The sequence below is a fragment of the Vigna radiata genome, chromosome 5 (assembly GCF_000741045.1).
Source record: "Vigna radiata var. radiata cultivar VC1973A chromosome 5, Vradiata_ver6, whole genome shotgun sequence".
In the NCBI taxonomy this organism is placed as follows: Eukaryota; Viridiplantae; Streptophyta; class Magnoliopsida; order Fabales; family Fabaceae; genus Vigna; species Vigna radiata.
The window spans coordinates 29,585,929-29,607,036 of NC_028355.1; the positions used below are offsets into that span (position 1 = coordinate 29,585,929).

General features: G+C 33.8%; 1 protein-coding gene across 1 annotated transcript; it reads right to left on the bottom strand.

Moving 5' to 3' along the window:
* Positions 1-13,485: 13,485 nt before the first annotated feature.
* LOC106760581 lies at positions 13,486-21,108 on the bottom strand. Its single transcript, XM_022780261.1, has 6 exons — positions 15,842-21,108; positions 15,080-15,562; positions 14,605-14,847; positions 14,047-14,523; positions 13,572-13,960; positions 13,486-13,531 (listed from the first exon to the last, which is right to left on the bottom strand). Exons 1-6 carry the CDS (start codon positions 19,478-19,480, stop codon positions 13,486-13,488), a joined length of 5,277 nt encoding a protein of 1,758 aa, XP_022635982.1. The 5' UTR covers positions 19,481-21,108.

A 21,108-nucleotide genomic window follows, 5' to 3' on the forward strand; every position in this document is an offset into this window, starting at 1 on the left:
GACACGTGTCATGATAGTAGCACATGACACTGCCATATCATATCGTCATTACCACGTCACATAATGTTATTTTGACATGTGACACCTTCTTTAACAATATTTACATAAAAGATCATGATTATATCAAATTTTTTAAATTAGAGACCCAATTGAAACAAAAAATAAAATAAAAGGAGAAATTTGTAATTTCAAACAAAAAAAAATATTAACTAAAATGATTAAACCTAGGGATGACACAAAAAAATCTGCGTCCACCGGTATCTGCGAATAAAATCCGTGACAAATAGTTGGTCCTACGGGTTGTGGATAGCAGGTATTTTAACACTCGCTTATAAATGGACTGGGTGCAGGTATTATATTATCCGTACTCGTGGATATCCGCTATCTGCAAAAAATAAAAATAAAAATTTAATTTATATTTTATTAAGTTAAATTTAATTAAAATTAAAATTAATTTATATTTTATAAGGTTAAATTTAATTAAAATTAAATTTTAGTTTATATTTAATTTAATTTATATTATATTTTATATTTAAATTTTATTTTAATAATTTATAAAAATATATTTTTTATATATTTATGGGTATCTATGGATATCTGCGAGTTTTAAAATACCCGCATGTATTTTTTTAAACAGATATCCATACAGATAAGGTAGTGGATGAATTTTTTTTTCGAGTCAGATTACAGAAAAGCAATATCCATGTCCGACTCGACCGGTTATCATACCTAATTAAATCTTTCTTATTTATAAATGTATAACACCATATACGCTACACACATTAGAGATTTCTGTCTCTTTCGCTTTGGATACATGATTTCTAGAACTAGGTTTAACTAATCCTTGCCTCTTTAGTGAATCAATTATTCATACATACTAACATTTTTTTCTTTTTCTTAAAATTTTTTTTATTTCCAACATTACTCTTAGATTTATTATTTCAACCATTGTTTTTCGTAACCAATGTGATTCCACCAACCAAATTGGTATCTAGACATGTCATTTTAATCCACTACCTATGGTCAATTCCAACCCTATTTAAAACTAAGCCTCATTTTAATGACCCACTTAATATGGGGGTTTTCTGAAAGACCCCAGCCCCAAAATCCCGGAGTAGAATGGGTTGGAACGTCTTCAGGATGGGTTGAGCGCCATTTTTCGACCAAACCATTTTTTCTTTCTAGGAAGTGAAAGTTCTCACTAAAACATCTTCTCTTCTTGTGTCCCTAGTTCTGACATTCTTCTTCTCACTTTACTAAGGAGCAATCCAAACCTTCACAACCTCATCACCAACCTCGCAACATCTATGCTTCATCCGTTGAGACCTCACCAAATCCATTCTTCGTAGAACACCACCAATTTTAGTTCCGCCTCTAGATTTCACTTCCGGTAAATCTTCTTTTTTACTTTGTTTTATTTTTGTCGAGTGTTGGTTTTCCACTTGATTGGTGGCCGTAATTCATTTCTCACGCCCTTTGAGAGAAAGTAACGTATTCAATCATTATATGTAATGAATTTTTTATTACTCGAGGTTTCTAGGTCTTCTCCATTTGATGTGTTCTGCCACTGTAGGTGTTGTTCTGTTTGTGACAATAAGCATGGTTCAAAAAGAGAGAGGATATAGAGTGAGACTTGAAGGGATTACGTGAGGAATGTGTTTCGAATGATTATTATTTATTGGTTTGAAATAATGAATTTTAATTTGTGGAGTGCCCCTTTTTTTCTTAGGTTGTTAGGTGGGTTCTACCTTGTCTTGCTGCAATTGTGGGCATAAGCTATATTCTTCAATCAAAATTGAAAGTAACATGAAAAGGGGTGATTTTATGAACTAGGTTTTCAAAATATTCAAGTTGTGCTCTATTTTCACCAATTTTGATATTTTATTTTGTTTTCTTCAATTCAAACCATTGTTCTTTCCTTTCTTGTCATACGTATACAATCATTTTACAATTAATATAGTTGTTATTGGTTTAACTTTACAATTTCTCAGTTCTGCATTATTCTTGATATTTTAATTCATTGTCTTTCCTTGTTTTAGGTTAGTAAACTTGCAGGAAGCATTTTCAACTCGTATGATATTAGTTTTATAGGTTAATTCAGTTTATTTCCATTTCTAGAAGTTAGATCTTTTAGTTTTTCCAAATTTAGAGAATTTTGCTATATTTTGATTTATTATTCAGCTTTTGCCTTTCTAGAGATGATCTAGCTCAACATCTACCTTTCCATATTCACAAGTTTCTTCTTAACAGGATTTTCATTTTTGTATTTATGAGTTTTGTTGGCGTGTGTTTAGCTTTGCAACAGATGTATGCATTGTAGTGACTTTTGCATACATGAAATTTATGAATTCCAGATTGATAAATATGTTATACAAAGTTTTATATAAGCTCTATTTTTCCTCTTTCTGTAATAATAAGTTTCATCATCCCTTGATGCCAGTATAATGTCTATATTTAAACCAATTTTTATTAGAATTAAGAAAGAATTCGGTCTAACTTTATCTCAAACTCAAAAGTTAAATTAATGTACTTTTCCCATATAGTTAAGGTTTGGATTTTGTAGACCTTGATAATTTATTTTAAGGTTTAATATCTATTTTGATTCTTTGATTTAGTCAAAGTGTTTAAAGTGGTCATATCTTTACTTACGGCGTTAAAAACGTTAACGTTAAAAACGCTAATGGTGTAATTGTTCCCTAGAAAATTAAATTTGGAAAAATTTGATTCAAAATCCAATGAAGCTATATTTCTTGGTTATTCTTTTACAAGTAAGACATAGTTTTTAATCGGAGAACTTTTGAAATAGAAGAATTAATGCATGTTGTCTTTGATGAAATTGTGAACCTTGAAAAAAAACCTCTTGATTCAAGTGAATCAGATACAGGTGAAGAAGAAGACTTGTAGGAGACAACAAATGAAGAGACCTTTGATCATTTAATGATATTATGAGATTAACATTCATTTGTAATCTTCTTGAGATAACAACTATCTCTTAGTTCCAAATTTTCATATCTTATCTTGTTTGGTGCAAGCACGTGGCAATCTCCCACTCATCTTGGAAGCTCCCTTGAAATGGCGTGAAACTCCTTCATTCCCTAAGTTCTCTATTTCTTTCTTTTCCAATTTAATCTTTCAATTCCTTTCTTTTCTGTCAATTAACGTAGTTTCTTTCTACTTAAGCATGTTATTCCATATTAAAAAGAGGAGGAAAAAGGTTAAATATAGAGACATGTTTCGTACTATCACAACCGAAATTGCCAGAAACGGTAAACAAGGAAAACTTTTGTAAGAACAAAACATTTTAAAAAAGAATTGTCATCATAGTTTATTGAAGAATATTATCGAAAACCTAAAAGGAATGGTTTGCATAACCAAATTTAATTCTAGGAGTCAGTTATGTGTAGGGAGTGTGTTAACACTTGTAACACCCCATTGTGTAATGTCGACATGAGTAAAATACACAATTTTCAAAACATAATACATTGTGGAAATCAAAATTCAATAAGTTTTTACGACTAACAAAAAGTTAAACATAATTCCAATTTATTACAAAATAAAAACTCCAAATAAAATACTTTATTTAAAACAAAACTATAAATTCTCCAACTCTCTTAATTAATTTGTCATGCTATACCATATATGGATAATCTACATTATCAACTGCTCCCGTATAACAACACGAGTTATACGATCATCGCACACACACAACAAACAAACACAAGAGTGAGCCAACTAAGAATCAAACATAAGCAAAATAATAGAACTCACAAGTACTAAATATTCATCATAATATTAAACATACCAATGACTCAAACACAGTTACGTGGTCTATTTCTCGTATCCTACCGTACTACATGTTCATTAGAACCAATCAGTTCAAGTCGTCCTACCATCACAACAAAAATTGTTTCCCTTGTCCCTCAAGGACTTACAAGTAATAACTTCGATGAATCTCACATCGGATACTATACTCTATAATGAGCCAAAACACGATGAAACATCTTTCCCCTCTCTATCCTCTTCTGTTGCCTTACACAGACGAAAAGAATCTCTTTCTACTATCTCACACAAGCAAAAAAGTCATCACTAAATTTACTAAGAACGACAAAACAACCCCACAACAACTTATTTTATCTTTAAACACATACAACTAAACGACAAACTCATCTATTCTCAACACCACACAAGAAAACATGTTATCCCGTAACCAAAAACATGAAATAGTCAAGTACATACTAAATACACCCCTCTTTTTCGAACACAACCATACCCTTTCATGGAAATCTATTCACTTACCTAATTGGCCCCACGTGGGTCCACTAAATCTCCTACTTCTCGTGCTCACGTGACTTCGTTTCACAAGATTGCACACAAGATATTCTATCTACACTATAATTATCATACACATCTAAACGACCCACACTTATACCCATTTTCACGTACAATAAATTCCTACTCTCCCAAAAACCACCTTCTACGTGAGCACCATTCTTCTCACTTCAAGAACCAAATCTTCTATTATGAAAGTTACTGTGCCCGCGAACCCAAACCCTTTTTTCAAAGGGAAAATGATATTTTAACACCAATTTTTGATATTATTTTGACACTGCACACGTGTCAAAATGTGATTGAATGATTTCAAATTAAAAAAATTAAGGTAAGGACATATTTGGAAGAGAAAAGCCAAAGTTTTTTTTTTTAATTTGAAATCGTCCACCTATGTGCAGTATCAAAATAGTGTAAAAAAATTGGTGTTAAAATATCATTTTTCTTTTCTAAAAAGACAAATTATTGTCAATGCACAAAGAACGAAAACAAATAAAACCCCAACCCCACACCACTAACCACATCATCACCCTCTTCCTAAGTCTCTCAAACAAAAGTTTACTTTTACTCACATGTCTGCAGACCCCAAATTTTACTATACCGCTATCTCCTCAACTCTTTCTTTTGCTACAAAACACCATCAAACATGTGAAGATTAGTGATACAATGCTCGTAAGAATCCTACGCCAACAAGAAATTGTAATTGTCAAAGGAAACAAAGAGCTTGAACTGCACCCACATTTTAACATCACCCATGATCCCCATCATTCAAAGAACAACAACCAGCAGTATAATACATCAAGGTTAGTACCTCCTACCTGGATGGATCCAAGCTTTCTTTCTTTGGTTCACGTTTACAGCCTCGAGAGACTCTCTCACGTTTCTACCTCGTCTCCAATCCTTCTAATATATTTATACCCACAAAGAACAACCCTAAGAATAATCCCCCTCCTTCTATCTCTTTGGCCATAACCATTTTCATTTAAAACCCTAGAAGATATAATGATCATTGTCCCATGCACCTCCATATTACACCTCACTGAACTACAAGTTTCTCATTAATATTTATGCACAAAAATACACATATAAATAAATAATACAAACTGCATCTTATATATAAACAAAACAATAATTTAATAAGACGAAGAATTTAGCTAACAAAAATTATACCACCAAACCACACAAACAAAAAGACTAATTTATATTATTATTATTTTATTCATTACTATATTTATTTTTCGGGTTTTACATTAACACTCCACAACACCGGTTCAAAGATAAGTTCGCAAAATTAAAATAATTTTTAAAATATTTATTTTTCTCAAAAAATCAAATAAAAGAAACAAATACGAAATGATAAAAAAATTAACATTTTTATTTTGGTCCGACAATTATTAACCTTACTTTTACGTATTTTTATTCAAATCAAAAATAAAATTACATATTTCTTTTAAAAAAATACTATTAACATTCTTTCAATTTTAAAATTTTTATGTCTTTTTATAATTATTAAGTGAATTCGGAATTCAATATGATAAAAAATTTAATTATTTGACATGATACTTAATAATTTTAAAAACTACAATCATCAAATGAATATGAAACTCATATAATAGTTTATCAAATACAGAAAAATTAATCATCAAAGATTTGACATGATAGTTAATTATTTTGAAAACTGCAATTATTAAGTGTCTGATACTTAAAGGTAATATAACACTTTCCAATATGACTGTAAAACGTGAAAAATGCAATATGCAAATTAAAATATGAAGCACTGAAATAGATAAAACTGAAACAAATATTAACAAGGAAAGTCCGAAAAGAGAATAGGAATGAACCAAGCTTAAACCTAGATTTTAGACTCTTTATTTTCTCCTATTATTATTTTTGATATATTTTTTTAATTGTATTCTATTTCACAGGAGCAGCAAACCAATAACCAACCAAAACCCTCTAAACTCAATGGTCAGACAAGGTAAGCCTGACCAGATCAGCCTACCAAAACACCTACACTGGGCAACCCAACAGTTGAGCTTGAAAGCCTGGTCAGGTCAGCCTAGCTAAAACACTTCGACAACCCAACCATGCAGCACGGTCAAAACATCTTAAGCTCGGCAACCTAGTAATGCAGTCCATCCAAGACATCCTTAGCTCAACAACCCGGCAACCTAGTAATGCAGTCCAGTCAAGACATCCTTAGCTCGACAACCCAGCAATGCAATCCGACCAAGACATCCCAAGCTTGACAACTAGGCAATGCAACCCAACCAAGACATCCTAAGCTCAGCAACCCGAAAATGCTACCCGGCCAAGACGTCCTAACCTGGACAATTGGTCCTATTGGTATTTGCCAAAACCACTACTACCACGCTTATGCTCACTTCAGTTTAACCACATCCACACTCGCATTCGCTCACTGTTTTCTATAGACAATGGGTTTTATCACTCAACCAAACTCACCACTAACCCCTGCGTTTATGCTTCCTTTTCTTGAGATTAAGGATAGGTACGGACATTAAACCCACTCTTAATTCAGACTAATATTATTTTCCTGTTTTCGGAAACTTTGCTTAAGGAGAAAAACAATTATTGTTTTCTTAATTGGTTTTGATATACAGTTAGTGAAATTTGACAATCAATAAAGGTCAGTATGACTATCAAATTCTAGAGTTAACTTGTTAATTCGAATAAATTTGCATTCTCGTACCTGACTTTCAAGTTAAATCGAAAATAAACTTATTTTCTAAGTAAATTCGGTAAAATCGATATTTAATGAAAAACTTATAACATTATATCTCAAAATGCATCAAACACTAGTACAGTGAAGGGAAACGACCGCAGTTGTTTTTCACTATACGTCGGTTTATGAACCGCGACATATTCAGCCACGGTAAAAAGTCTGGGACTTTATGCCGTGGTTCCAACCGCGACAAAAAGCGGGGTAATAGATCGTGGTTCGTGCCACAACCGCGGCCAAAAGTCTTTTTTAAAAGAAAATAAAAAACGTCACACTTTCTACCGCGGTTGTGGTAACAACCACAACATATTCTCCTGCAATTTTTTTAAATAGCAGGTCTGTTTTTGTGATATCCACTACCATAAAAATAGACCTGCATATCAAACAATCACAATGCACACAGATTCAACAAATTCAACACAATAATCAATGTTTACATCACATAATTAATGTATAAAGTTTAATAACTATAAATCAACATGTTCAAATTATTATAAATCTAATAACTATGACCTATTATATAATCTAACTAAATATTTTGCAGCAGCTTTTCTCATTAATAAAATTGGTTTCTCAGGAACTGTTGTAGTAGTCTTGAATCTGCACAAAACAATTGATATTAATAAGTGTATATGAATTCCAAATTTTGGAGAAAATCAAAATTTGTTAGATTTAAATATTACCGTTTCTCAGCCTCTTGTGAAATGAGAACAAATAATATGGGTCATCCAATACATTACATAGTATCCGCACTCATATGACTCATTGAAAGGTGTTGTACGTAACAGAGGAAAGGAATAACAGAAAGAGGAAGAATATTTAGTGCAAAGAAAGGAACTTTTCAGAGAGAAGGAATTTCTATTTCTTGTCTGCCTTTTCACTACAAAATTGTGCTATAAATGCACTTGGAAAATGCCTTGCAGAAAAACATATGCAATTAAAATAAAGGAAAAAAAGCAATGATAATCCAATCATTTCCCTCTACCAGATTTCCCCTTTTTACGGGTTGAAGGATATGTAACTGCATAATCACTAAGGTAACGTGGCTGGTGTGAGAATCTTTTACTTCTTTCCTCTAACGGTCCCATAGCTGTAGGTGTTGTGGCAGTAGTTGGACTTGGGTCTAAAGGAGGAATGAGGGAAATGGGCCTTTCATTCCTTACACCCATTCTGTCTGTTACACTACAATATATCATCACAATTGTAAATAGTGAAAAACATTAAAACAAAACAACAATAAGAAAGTATGGCTTTAGCATATGTCAAACCTTGAGAGAAATCCATGCAATCTTTCTACTATTAGCAATTGATCTCCCAACCATCATCATACTTGCTGGAATAGAACTATATATAAAAAAAAAAGTTTTAGCATTCATTTGTATAACAAAGAAAGTCCAAACATTGAGGTTCTTACCAATCAACTGCTTGTTTGAGATGTGTGGGAAGAGACCTATGCAATGAGCAGAACCACAAAGCATAACTCTCTTGTATAGAAATAAGAAGAAGCTGCCAATGGCGCCTGAAATTCATAATAACTTAACTATAATATATTAAAATCACATATGAAACTTTATCATGTTAACAAAGTTCACTTACCCGGATATATAAGGCAAAAAAATATATTTTCTTGCCGCTTGCAAAACTTCTTATGAGATTTGTGTTGATCTGATCAAAATCATTTGTTTCGTGAATGGATTGGGGATCAATGAATCCATAATCACCAGAGTACCCCCAAGTTGTTACTGATCCCAAACATATACCTGAAATCAAAAATTAACTTTGATATAAGTATACTTGATATATAAAATTGAATTGTTCATAGACTTACATCATCCATAGCTGAATAATTGTAATATTCAACTCTTGTGTTCCTGACGCAAGCTCTCTGACATCTTGGCTATGGAGGTATAATGGGACCTCAGAGGCTTTCCCAAATACATTAACATCATATTCAACCTCCAAAGGCTTATCTTCAAGGATGTCAGCAAGTAGTTGTAATGAACCAAGAGGATCATCCTCAGATAGAAGAATCTTCTGTGCATGCGTATGTTGTTACATGGAAAAATAAGATAATTTTTTACATCAATAACATGTAAACTTTAAAATTGAGAAGTTTAAAGTAGAATTCCATACCGGGGGGGTCAGAAACTGAACCAACCAAATGTTTAGGCCAAGCGATAAAAGACTGGAATGCATGTGCCAAAGTGAAAATCTCTGTGGGCAGAGGAACTGAGGCATTGGTATGATCATTTCGTCTACTGAGACCTTCACCTCATCCTCTGATAGCTCCATACCATGAACAACAGTCGCTGCCTTAAACACTGTTCCACGAGCTACCAGGACCGTCTCGGTATCGTCTAAAATGTATAGCAGACATGGACTAGCATCGTCCATGTCATCCCCTGGGACGACTGGTGCTGAACAACTTCCTTTCCCGCTTCTTCCTGTCAAAGTAAATGTTAGATTATACAAAAGATAGAAATAATTGCACATAAATGTTTATTAAGGTTACCTGTGGGAGACACAACATGTTCTTGTCCTGTACAAGAGATGGCATTGGGCGCATGCCATAGCTCTCAAACTGCTGCTGGAACATGGTGCTGAACTCACTAAACAATTCATCTCTGAGCTCTATTCTGAGCTCTGTCCTGAGCTGTGTCCTAATCTCCTCCGTAAGGTTCGCTCGAAGCTTTTTGGTGATCTCTTGTGTCAGCCTTTATTGTTGTGCTTCGCTGTATGCATGTGAAATTTGTAGGGGAATAGGTCACGGTTCTGTTATTGAAGTTTCATATGCATATAGTGAAGCACAAAAACAAAGGCTGACATAAGAGATCCAAAAAAAGCTTCGAGCGGACCTTACGGAGGAGATTTGGACACAACTCAGGACAAAGCTTAGATCAGACGTCAGGACAGAGCTCAAGGATGAATTGTTTAGTGAGTTCAGCACCATGTTCCAGCAGCAGTTTGAGAGCTATGGCATGCGCCCGATGCCATCTCCTGTACAAGAAAAGGAACATGTTGTGCCTCCCACAGGTAAACTTAATAAACATTTATGTGCAATTATTTCTATCTTTTGTATAATCTAACATTTACTCTGACAGGAAGAAGCGAGAAAGGATGTTGTTCAACACCAGCCGTCCCAGGGGATGACATGGACGATGCTAGTCCATGTCTGCTATACATTTTAGACAATACCAAAACGGTCCTGGTAGCTTGTGGAACAGTGTTTAAGGCAACAACTGTTGTTCATGGTATGGAGCTATAAGAGGATGAGGTGAAGGTCTCAGTAGACGAAATGATCATACCAGATGTTTCAGTTCCTCTGCCCACAAATGATATTTTCACTGTGGCACATGCATTCCAGTCTTTTATCGCTTGGCCTAAACATTTGGTTGGTCTAGTTTCTGACCCCCGGTATGGAATTCTACTTTACACTTCCCAATTTTAAAGTTTACATGTTATTGATGTCAAAACTTATCTTATTTTTCCATGTAACAACAGACGCGTGCATAGGAGAAGATTTTTCTATCTGTCTTGGTTCATTGTAGCTACTTGTTGACATCCTTGAAGATAAGCCTTTAGAGGTTGAATATGATATTCATGTATTTGGGAGAGCCTCTGAGATCCCATTAATTATACCTCCATAGTCAAAATGTTAGAGAGCTTGCATCGAGAACTCAAGAGTTGAATATTACAATTATTCAGCTATGGATGATGTAAGTCTATGAACAAATATTTATATATAAAATTGATTTATATATCAAGTATACTTATATCAAAGTTAATTTTTAATTTCAGGTATATGTTTGGGATCAGTAGCAACTTGGGGTACTCTGATGATTATGGATTCATTGATCCCTAATCCATTCACGAAACAAATGATTTTGATCAGATCAACACAAATCTCATAAGAAGTTTTGCAAGCGGCAAGAAAATATATTTTTTGCCTTATATATTCGGGTAAGTGAACTTTGTTAACATAATAAAGTTCCATATGTGATTTTAATATATAATAGTTAAGTTATTATGAATTTCAGGTGCCATTGACAGTTTCTTGTTATTTCTATACAGGAGAGTTATGCTTTGTGGTTCTGCTCATTGCACAGGTCTCCTCCCACACATCTCAGACAAGCAATTGAATGGTAAAAACCTCAATGTTTGGACTTTCTTTGTTATATAAATGAATACTAAAACCTTTTTTTTTATATATAGTTCTATTCCAGCAAGTATGATGATGGTTGGGAGATCAATTGTTAACAGTCGAAAGATTGCATGGATTTCTCTCAAGGTTTAGCATATGCTAAAGTCATACTTTCTTATAGTTGTTTTGTTTTAATGTTTTTCACTAACTATTTACAATTGTGATGATATATTGTAGTGTAACAGACAGAATGAGTCATATGAGTGCGGATACTATGTAATGTATTGGATGACCCATATTATTTGTTCTCATATCACAAGAGGTTGGGAAACTGTAATATTTAAATCTAACAAATTTTGGTTTTCTCCAAAATTTGGAATTCATTTACACTTATTAATATCAATTGTTTTGTGCAGAAATTCAAGACTACTACAGTAATTCCTGAGAAGCCAATTTTATTCATAAAGAAAGCTGCCACAAAATATTTAATTAGATTATATAATAGGTCATAATTATTAGATTTATAATAATTTGAACATGTTGATTTATAGTTATTAGACTTTGAACATTAATTATGTGATGTAAACATTGATTATTGTGTTGAATTTGTTGAATCTGTGTGCATTATGATTGTTTGATATGCAAGTCTGTTTTTGTGGTAGTGGATATCACAAAAACAGACCTGCTATTTAAAAAAATTGCAGGAGAATATGTCGCGGTTGTTACCACAATTGCGGTAGAAAGTGTGACATTTTTTAATTTTTTTTTTAAAAAAGAATTTTGGCAACAGTTGTGGCACGAATCGTGGTCTATTCTTGCCTTTTTACCGCGGTTCCAACCACGACCTATAGTACAACAATTTTTTTTTTAAAAAAAGGAGTTTTGCCCTCGATTGTGACACGAGCCACGATCTATTATCTCACTTTTTATCGTAGTTGGAACCGCAATTAAAGTCTCAGACTTTTTATCTCGACTGAATATGTCGCGGTTCATAATCCGCAACGTATAATAAAAAACATAATCCGCAACGTATAATAAAAAACAACCACAATCATTTTCCTTCGCTGCACTAACGTAAATAAATGTTTTATAATTTTTTTATGAAAAATATATCTATAAATTTTATTTATTTCAAATTTTATAATTTTGTAGACTTAATTTAAATTAGAATATTATTCATATAATTTTTATGTAATAAATCCTTACGGTCAAGTCTCCCATTCCACACCAAACCTACCTTTCCTATAGCCAATCACTGTGAAAGACTCTTACTCCAATATTATCACCACAAAAGAAAAATCCAACTAAAACAGTGTTACAGAAATCAAACAAGGAAGAAAGTGATAATAATATACATTAATTTATATCAGAAGAATCAAAGAACATATATGAGAACTGCATCACATAATCTCAATGAAAAAAAAAATGGACCTGGTTTTTGTGAATCTTCTTTTTCTCTTGAAAATCCATAAATTCTCCAACTTTCTCTTCTCCAATTCTTTCAAAGTGTTATAGTTGCGAGAGTTCTCTTCTTTCTCCCCTTCGGACTCTTCTTCTTCTTTCTCTCTTGAAAACCCAGAAATCCACAAGATTTCTCCTCTCTGATTTCTTTCGAATTCTTTGCTCCAGAATCTTCCTCTTTTTCAATTTTAGAAACCCTCGAGTTTCTCTTTTCCTATTCACCTCAGCTCCTTCTCGAATTCCAGAAACTCCTCCTTTTCTCTTCTTGCTTTTCGAATTCCCTTCTTTCGAACTCACTGTTCACCCTTTTCGCTTTTCCTATGCTTCAATTCCTTCCTTAGCAACAACCTGACTGTTTTCAACTCTTCACGTGACGTCGCGAGATTGGAGGGTTTTTCTTCTGACAAAAAAAAAATGAATAAAGTATTATGAATTTTGTTTTAACTTTTTTATAAATTGTATTACCTTAATAATGAGTTTTATTATATATATTATTCCTTCCACCTTTTCCTGTTTTTTTTTTCCTCTTTTGGTTCATTTATTGGATCTCTTTACCTGAAGACTTCCTCCTTTCGTCTGTGCTGGACTCAAGTTCCATATGAAAACTGCAAAAAATTCGAGCTTTAATATAAACTTAGATGTTTGCATGAAAAATGGAGATTCATTACGTTTAGTTGAAGTATTACTTACATTTTCAGAGTGGTATTAAGATCATCATGCCAACGAAGATCTTCTTCTCTCCTTCCAATTCGTACACTTGATAGACTGGGGGTGATCAAAATTCCAGGACAAAAAGTTTTCATTTTGGGACATCCAATCACATGTACTTTTTCGAGGGCTGGAAAATTGAAGTTTTCACTTTCCTTGCAAAAGCTTTTAAGCTTCGGTAAGTTCTCCAAGTACAATTCTTTCAATTTTATAAAAACTATATCAATTACATCATCTCCTTTATTTTCTTTAACTTTCATAAAAACTACATCATCATCATCTGTATTTTCTTCAAATTTCTTAAAAAATGGATGACTTTCATTCTGATGCTTGCCAAGGGCACCTCCACTTTGACTCTTCACAACAATGTTCTCTATGTTAATAGACCTTGATATTTCAAGCACTTGAAGCTGTTGAAGCTCCTTAGCCACAACAACTGGAAAAACATGTACCAAGGCACGACATCCTGTAACTTGTATTTTGTTCAAGTTGTGAAAAGAATTCGGACCTTGTAGTTTGTTCCATAATGATTGCAAACCACTCATGCCACTAATTATCAGTTTCTCCAAGTTTGGGAATGTAACCTATTATCAACATATCAACAAATACTCTTAAGTAAATGTATAAGTATATATTTGTTAGATTCAATAAGACATCTAATCACACGTACTTTTTCAAAGGCTGGAAACTTGAAGTTGTCACTTTTCTTGGAAAAGCTTCTAAGCTTCGGTAAGTTCTCCAAGTACAATTCTTTCAATTTCATAAAAACTATCTCATTTGCATCATCGCCTTTATTTTCTTTAAATTTCATAAAAACTTCATCATCATCATCATCATCATCATCTGTATTTTCTTCAATTTTCTTAAAAAATGGATGACTTTTATTCTTATGCTTGCCAAAGGCACCACCCCTATGACTCTTTACAACAATGTTCTCTATGTTAATAGACCTTGATATTTGAAGCTCTTGAAGCTGTTGAAGCTCTTTCGCCACAACAACTGGAAATACATGATGCAGGGCATGACATCCAATAATTTGTATTTTATTCAGTTTGTGAAAAGAACTTGGACCTTGCAGGTTGTTCCATATTGATCGCAAACCACTCATGTCATTGATAAGCAGTGTCTCCAAGTTTTGGAATGTAACCTACTATCAGCAACATAACATATATTCTAAGTAAAACAAGTTTGTATTGTTAGATTCAATGGGGAAGTATAACATCCTCACCTCCTCTTGTTGGACAAATATCTGCACCAAAGCAGGGCAAGATTGAATGTCAAGAAGTTTCAATTTTGTTAGTTCTCTAGCAGTCGAGGATGAGAACAAACTTTCTGTGTGATTATGATATTCGTCCTCTATCAAATACTTCAAGTTTTCACTGAAAAAGGGGACTCGCCATTTTTCATCCCATATCTTCCCATATGAACCGATGTTAGACAACCTCAAGTTTTCAAGGTTGGGCATTGCAACCTATTAGCACTCAAAGTCATCAAAATGTTATTCTACATGTTTATTGATAGGGTAAAAAACATTATTAAGATAAATCACATTATTTTCATAGCTATAGTGAGCTAGAGAGTGAGTTAGAAAATGAAATCTATGAAGACATTCGAACTTAAGTAAATGAAATAGATTAGGTTCACATATGGAATTCAATACTTAAGTTGCATAAAAGATTTTAAATAGTGAAGTAGTCATATACCTTTTCGTTGAACAGATTATTAAGCTCATCATCCTTTCGACCATTTTTAGCTCTCCATTCAAGCTGTGCTATGCTTGTGAAGTTTAGATGACCAGAAAACTTCAAATTGGGACATCCAATCACCTCTACTGTTTGCAATGATGGAAATTTGAAGTTGTAACTTTCTTGGCAAAACTTTGTGAGCCTTGGTAAGTATTCCAATTTTAATTGCTCCAATTTTGTGAAAGTAATGTTATCTGGTGGGCCTTGAATATAATTATCTTCAACAATCATCTCTATCATAGATGTGGATATTTCCAGCACTTGGAGCTGGAGAAGCTCCTTAGCCACAGCAGTTGGAAAAACATGATGCAAGGCATTACATCTAGTAATTTTTATTGTTTTCAAATTCCTTACAGAACTTGGAGCTTGTTGATTGTACCATATTGAGTTCAAACGATTCAAGTTGATGATAACCAGCATATCCAAGTTTGGGCAAGTAACCTACCATCAATAACATACAAAAATAGATTTCAGTTAATACATTAGCATCAAATCTAGGGACATAACAATTATAAGCAATGCTAACAAGTAGCAATAGGCAGGTTAAGCGATCTTGCCAATAGTTGATTAAAAAAATCAAATTTGTTTTTACCTTGAAACTTGTGTAAAGGGTTAATGACAAAGTGCATAGTATTCTCTTTGAGGAAACTTGTAGGTCTTCAATATTTATGTTGCATAAAAAAAAAATAAACAATGAAGAATAAATAATGAGTTGTTTACCTTTTGATTGAATAATGGCAAAGGAATTGATCCATCATCCTTATCTATTTCCAATGGCAAACTAAAACTGCAAAGATTAGGAAGTGTATCCAATGTAAGAGAATGCAATTTAGGGAGCACGATCTTGGGAAATTCTTTCCCATCCTCAAGTTTCATCTCCTGAAGTTGAGAAAGGTTTTTAGCTAGGGCATATGGAAGTAATTTCTTCAACTTATAACAACTTTTGACATTAATGACTTGAAGTTTTTCAAAAAAATGTGTACCAATGTCTTCCATATGATTCAGATTTTCATCCTCAAAATTTTCCTCTGATATGATCTCTTCCATATTTGTACAGTCAAAAATTTCTATCTCCCGAAGTTGAGAAAGGTTTTTAGCAAGGGAATATGGAAGTAATATCTTCAAGTTATAGCAACCCTGGACTTTTAGAACTTGAAGTTTTTCAAGAAAATGTGTGTCAAAGTCTTTAACATTGTGCAGATTTTCATCCTCAATTTTTTTCTTAGATATGATCTCTTCCATATTTGTACAGTCAAAAATTTCAATCTCCTGAAGTTGAGAAAGGTTTTTAGCAAGGGAATATGGAAGTAATGTCTTTAATTTATGACAACCATGGACTTTAATAACTTGAAGTTTCTCAAAAAAGACCCTGCCAGTGTCTTTCACATTATGCAGACTTTCATCCTCAAATTTTTCCTCAAATATGATCTCGTCCATAATCGTACAGTTGAAAATTTCCATCTCCTGAAGTTGAAAAAGGTTTTTAGCAAGGGAATACGAAAGTAACTTCTTCAATTTATGACAACCATGGACTTTAATAACTTGAAGTTTCTCAAAAATAACCGTGCCAGTGTCTTTCACATTATGCAGACTTTCATCCTGAAATTTTTCCTCGAATATGATCTCGTCCATAATTGTACAGTTGAAAATTTCCATCTCCTGAAGTTCAAAAAGGTTTTTAGCAAGGGAATATGAAAGTAACTTCTTTAATTTGTGACAACCATGGACTTTAATAACTCGGAGTTTTTCAAAACAATGTATGGCATTGTCTTTTATATTATGCAGATTTTCATCCTCAAGTTTTTCCTCACATACGATCTCTTCCATGGCAGTACAATCGAAAATTTCCATCTGTTGAAGTTGAGCAAGGTTTTTTGCAACAGAATACGAAAGTAATTTCTTCAACTTACGACAACCTTGGACTTTAAAAACTTGCAGGTTTTCAAAACATTGTGTTGCAAGTGGAGCATAGCTTATGTCTTCCATATTATGCAGATTCCAGAGAACTAGTGTCTGTTTTGCAAATGGACCATACATATTACGCAGATCACAAAGAATCAGTGTCTCCAAATTGCAGAAAGCATCACTGTTTTGGACATATAAATGTCTCAAATGTTGAAAAGCTTCCCTATTCAGTTTATAAAACACATCATCAGCAAAGTTTATTTTAGCTAAGCTCAGGTCCTCAACAGTAGTGAATAGCATTTGTATCCCTTGGTTTAAAAAAATCTCTGTATTCAAAGAGTCAACAAGCTTAAGAGTTCTTGAAATTTCCCGAGCATCACCAGACCAAAATGAAGACCACTTCCACATATTGCCAATATATATGTTGTATCTTCGTAGCTGTTTAAATACATCCATATCTGCAGGTAAAACTGAAGTATCATGGATTGACAAGTCCAAAGTTGTAAGCCGGTTCAAGTTCCTTAGCTCACCTAGACTTGCATTGTTGGTTTGGCTTTTTCCTCCTTCAGCCTCCCATTGGATATTACAATTCCCCATATACAACTCTTCCAAGCACATTAAGCTATATATAAGATATCTGGAGATGGTTTTTAACTGGTAGCAGTTTGTTAAATTCAACATTCGAAGCTGAGTCAATTGCCCTATTTCCTTTGGGAGTTCTTGAATTTTAGATCTTTCAAGGGAGAGAATTTCTAAACTTGTGAGTTCCGCAACCATTGTTATATCATCCAATACACATTCATATAGATTCAATGATCTAAGGTTTGACAAGAGACGAAAAGAAGGAGGTGGGGAAGGGGCAAAACTCATTCGATGTAAATTAAGAACCTTCACTTCTCCCATTCCAGCAAAAAAATGATCAGGGATTTTTAAGTGGCCAAGATCGCTTTTCAGTGACATTAGCTTCAACTCTGGACAATCTAGTTTCTCAGGAAGCTCATCTAAATTATACGAAGGCAAGTTAATATAATGACATTTTTTAAGTTGATCTATATCCCATTGATCTTTTTGTGTAAACTTTTGTACTTCATAAGTCAAGTGAGTCCTTGAGGATATTGCTTTGGCTGTATCACGAACACTATCATGCATTCTAACATACTCAATTTCAACTTCAAGCAACAATGAAGATGCCCTAAGATCATCAATAAATTGGTAATATTTATTTCTTGCCTCTGTTAATTCGTGGGAATCTCCATGTAATCCCCAATAGCATGAAAATAGTTCTCCAGTGTGGATACGGCCAGGTCCAAGGGAAACAATGAATAAGAACAGTGTCTTCAGTTCATCACTTTCTAAATAACGATAGCCTAATTCCAAAGGGCATACAACTTCTTCAAATTTTCCTTTTTCACTCAATCCTCTCAATTGCTTCAAGGCATCCTTCCATGTAGCGAGGTTTTTTGTTCTTAAAGCTTTTGCTACAACAACTACAAAAAGGGGAAAACCATTACAATACTTAGGCACATCTTCAACCATGGAATTTATTTCAACCAATTCATAAGGACTTTTGTTTGTGGAAATCAATTTGATAGCTTGACCCGCAATCTTCTGAAACAACTTCCAACTATCCTCATCAGACAAAACCTCAACTTTAAAATTTTTTTCAGTACCCATTTGACATCTAAGCACATTAAGACGTTCAGACGTCAACAATAACTTGCATCCTTTATCAATCCCCAGTTCTGCTAAGTCAACTTTCCCCCAAATATCATCCAAAATAACAAGAATACTCTTCTCCTTGCTTATCCTTCGACGCAATTTTTCCACTCTCTCTTCTTTACTCTCTTCATCAAATTTCAGAGCCAAGGCATTAGCAATTTGGCATTGAATATTTTCCACATCTGGAGAATCAGTCACCTCAGCCATAGCTACAACATCAAAAGAACCCTCTTTCTCAACTTCTCGAGCTAGCTCCTTCACTAGTGTTGTTTTGCCCACGCCATCAATCCCATACAACCCAATCTTATAGATTTTAGGATCTTTCAACACTTGTTGAATTTCTTTTATTGTTGGTGGTTTAGAAATTTTGTCAAAGTTTCCTTCTGATAGGACCCCATAAATCTCTCGTGTCATCTTTTGCAATTTCTTGCTATGCCGGAGCCTAAACTGTATATTAGGAATGTGTATCGGATAATTTTCTTGGACATCATTGAAAATAAGATTATTTGCCTCAGCAATTGTTGCATCCACTTTCTTCAGCCAAATCTGGACATTATTTAGAATTTTTTCTCCATTTCCTTTAGCCTTATCAACAGTTTCTTGTACACGACTTTTTCCAACCTTCAGGGTTTCAACCTCAGTTTTGAGCTTTTCTAGGTCACTTTTGTAAGAGGTTATGTATCCTAATTGACTTCTAACATATTTAGTCATAGATCCACCAATTTTAGAATCCATTGCCACCGCTTTCTTTTTTACTTTCTACTATTTTAGATCAATAACAAAAACCTGGAATGTATCAATAAAGAGTGAACCAAAATTAATCAACTGAAAATCACTCTTAACTCTATTGATGGGTTTATGCAATACCACATAACTCTATTTAGTGGAGATTGAATGCTTATTGAAAGCCTATAATAAGTAAGCAAGGAAAGAAAAGAATAATCAAAATAAAAACCAATTCATCTCCGAAATTGTCTTTCTCTTATTGTAAATTTTACTACACAATTTTTGTAGAAATTAAATTCTGAGTATTAGATACCAATATCACCTGTGGACACCATCAACAAAGTGGTATTGGAACTCTAGATCCTTGAGAAAAAAGAACAAAGTGAAGAATTATGGTAGTAAAAAACACTCCAGTCAGCCACACAATTTATAACAATGTCAATTATTTGAAGGAGAAAACTGTGATGTTTGAACTATGAAAATGAAATTTTCTCTACCTCCTTAGATGTCTTAGAGTTCATGCAAAAAAAGGGTATGAAGATCAACCCCAAGTCACTACAATTACAAAACATGCAGTAGTGAAAAACAAAATGATCACAAATGTTAAAGTTTTTGGGATGATTCATATATGAGTCTCACAGGCCATATGTTCAAGGATCATGTGGGCGAAAATAACCAAGGAAGCATGAAATATTTCTCAACAAATGTTTGAAATAGATTCAAAGGTGAGAACAATCAAACTTCAATCCCTTAAGAGATTCTGAGAATGAAATAATGAGAGAAAACGAAAATTTGAGAACAATCATGCCTACGTTCAAACTTGGATATGCTAAGTTGGTCAAGTAAATGATATCTCTAGGACAACATTTAGTAACCATGCTTATCAACTCATAAGTATTACGTATATTAGGATAAAAATGCAAGTTGAAAAAATTACGAAAACACTATTCGACCCTCTTCTAGTGTTTTTTCCACACCTTCAAATAATGCCCGTGTTCATACTCCTATTGTTGCAAAACCATCCCCATCTCCAACTAATCAACCTCTTGATATCTGTTTTTTGAAGCTCATCTGAGGCTGAATATCACATCCTCACAATCACCACTTGCAAGCTTCAATGGTTGACCTTTCTCCTTCAAGATCTTCAAGTTTCTCTTAAAAGCCATGTCCTTTGTCCTTCTTTACTGTGACAATCAATCAGCTGTCCAAATAACCTTAAACCCAGTCTTCCACGAAGGTACTAAACACATTGAGATAGATTATCACATTGTTCGTGATAAAGTTGCTAATGGCTTCCTCAAATTACTTTCCATTTCAACTACCCTTCAAATAGCCGACATCTTTACTAAACTGCTGCACCAACCCACTTTTCATGGAAATTACTTTCCATTTCAACTACCCTTCAAATAGCCGACATCTTTACTAAACTGCTGCACCAACCCACTACTTTTCATGGTCTTCGTTCAAAGCTGGGCATGCGTATGCCCAGCTTGAAGGGGCTGATAAGCTCGGCACAGCCCGACAACACAGCCCAGGAGTTCGGCAGTGATAAGCTCAGCACATTCCGACAGCATAACCTGGTAGCCCGACACCGCAATCCAGCTCGACATCCCAGCACCATAACCTAGCAACTCGGC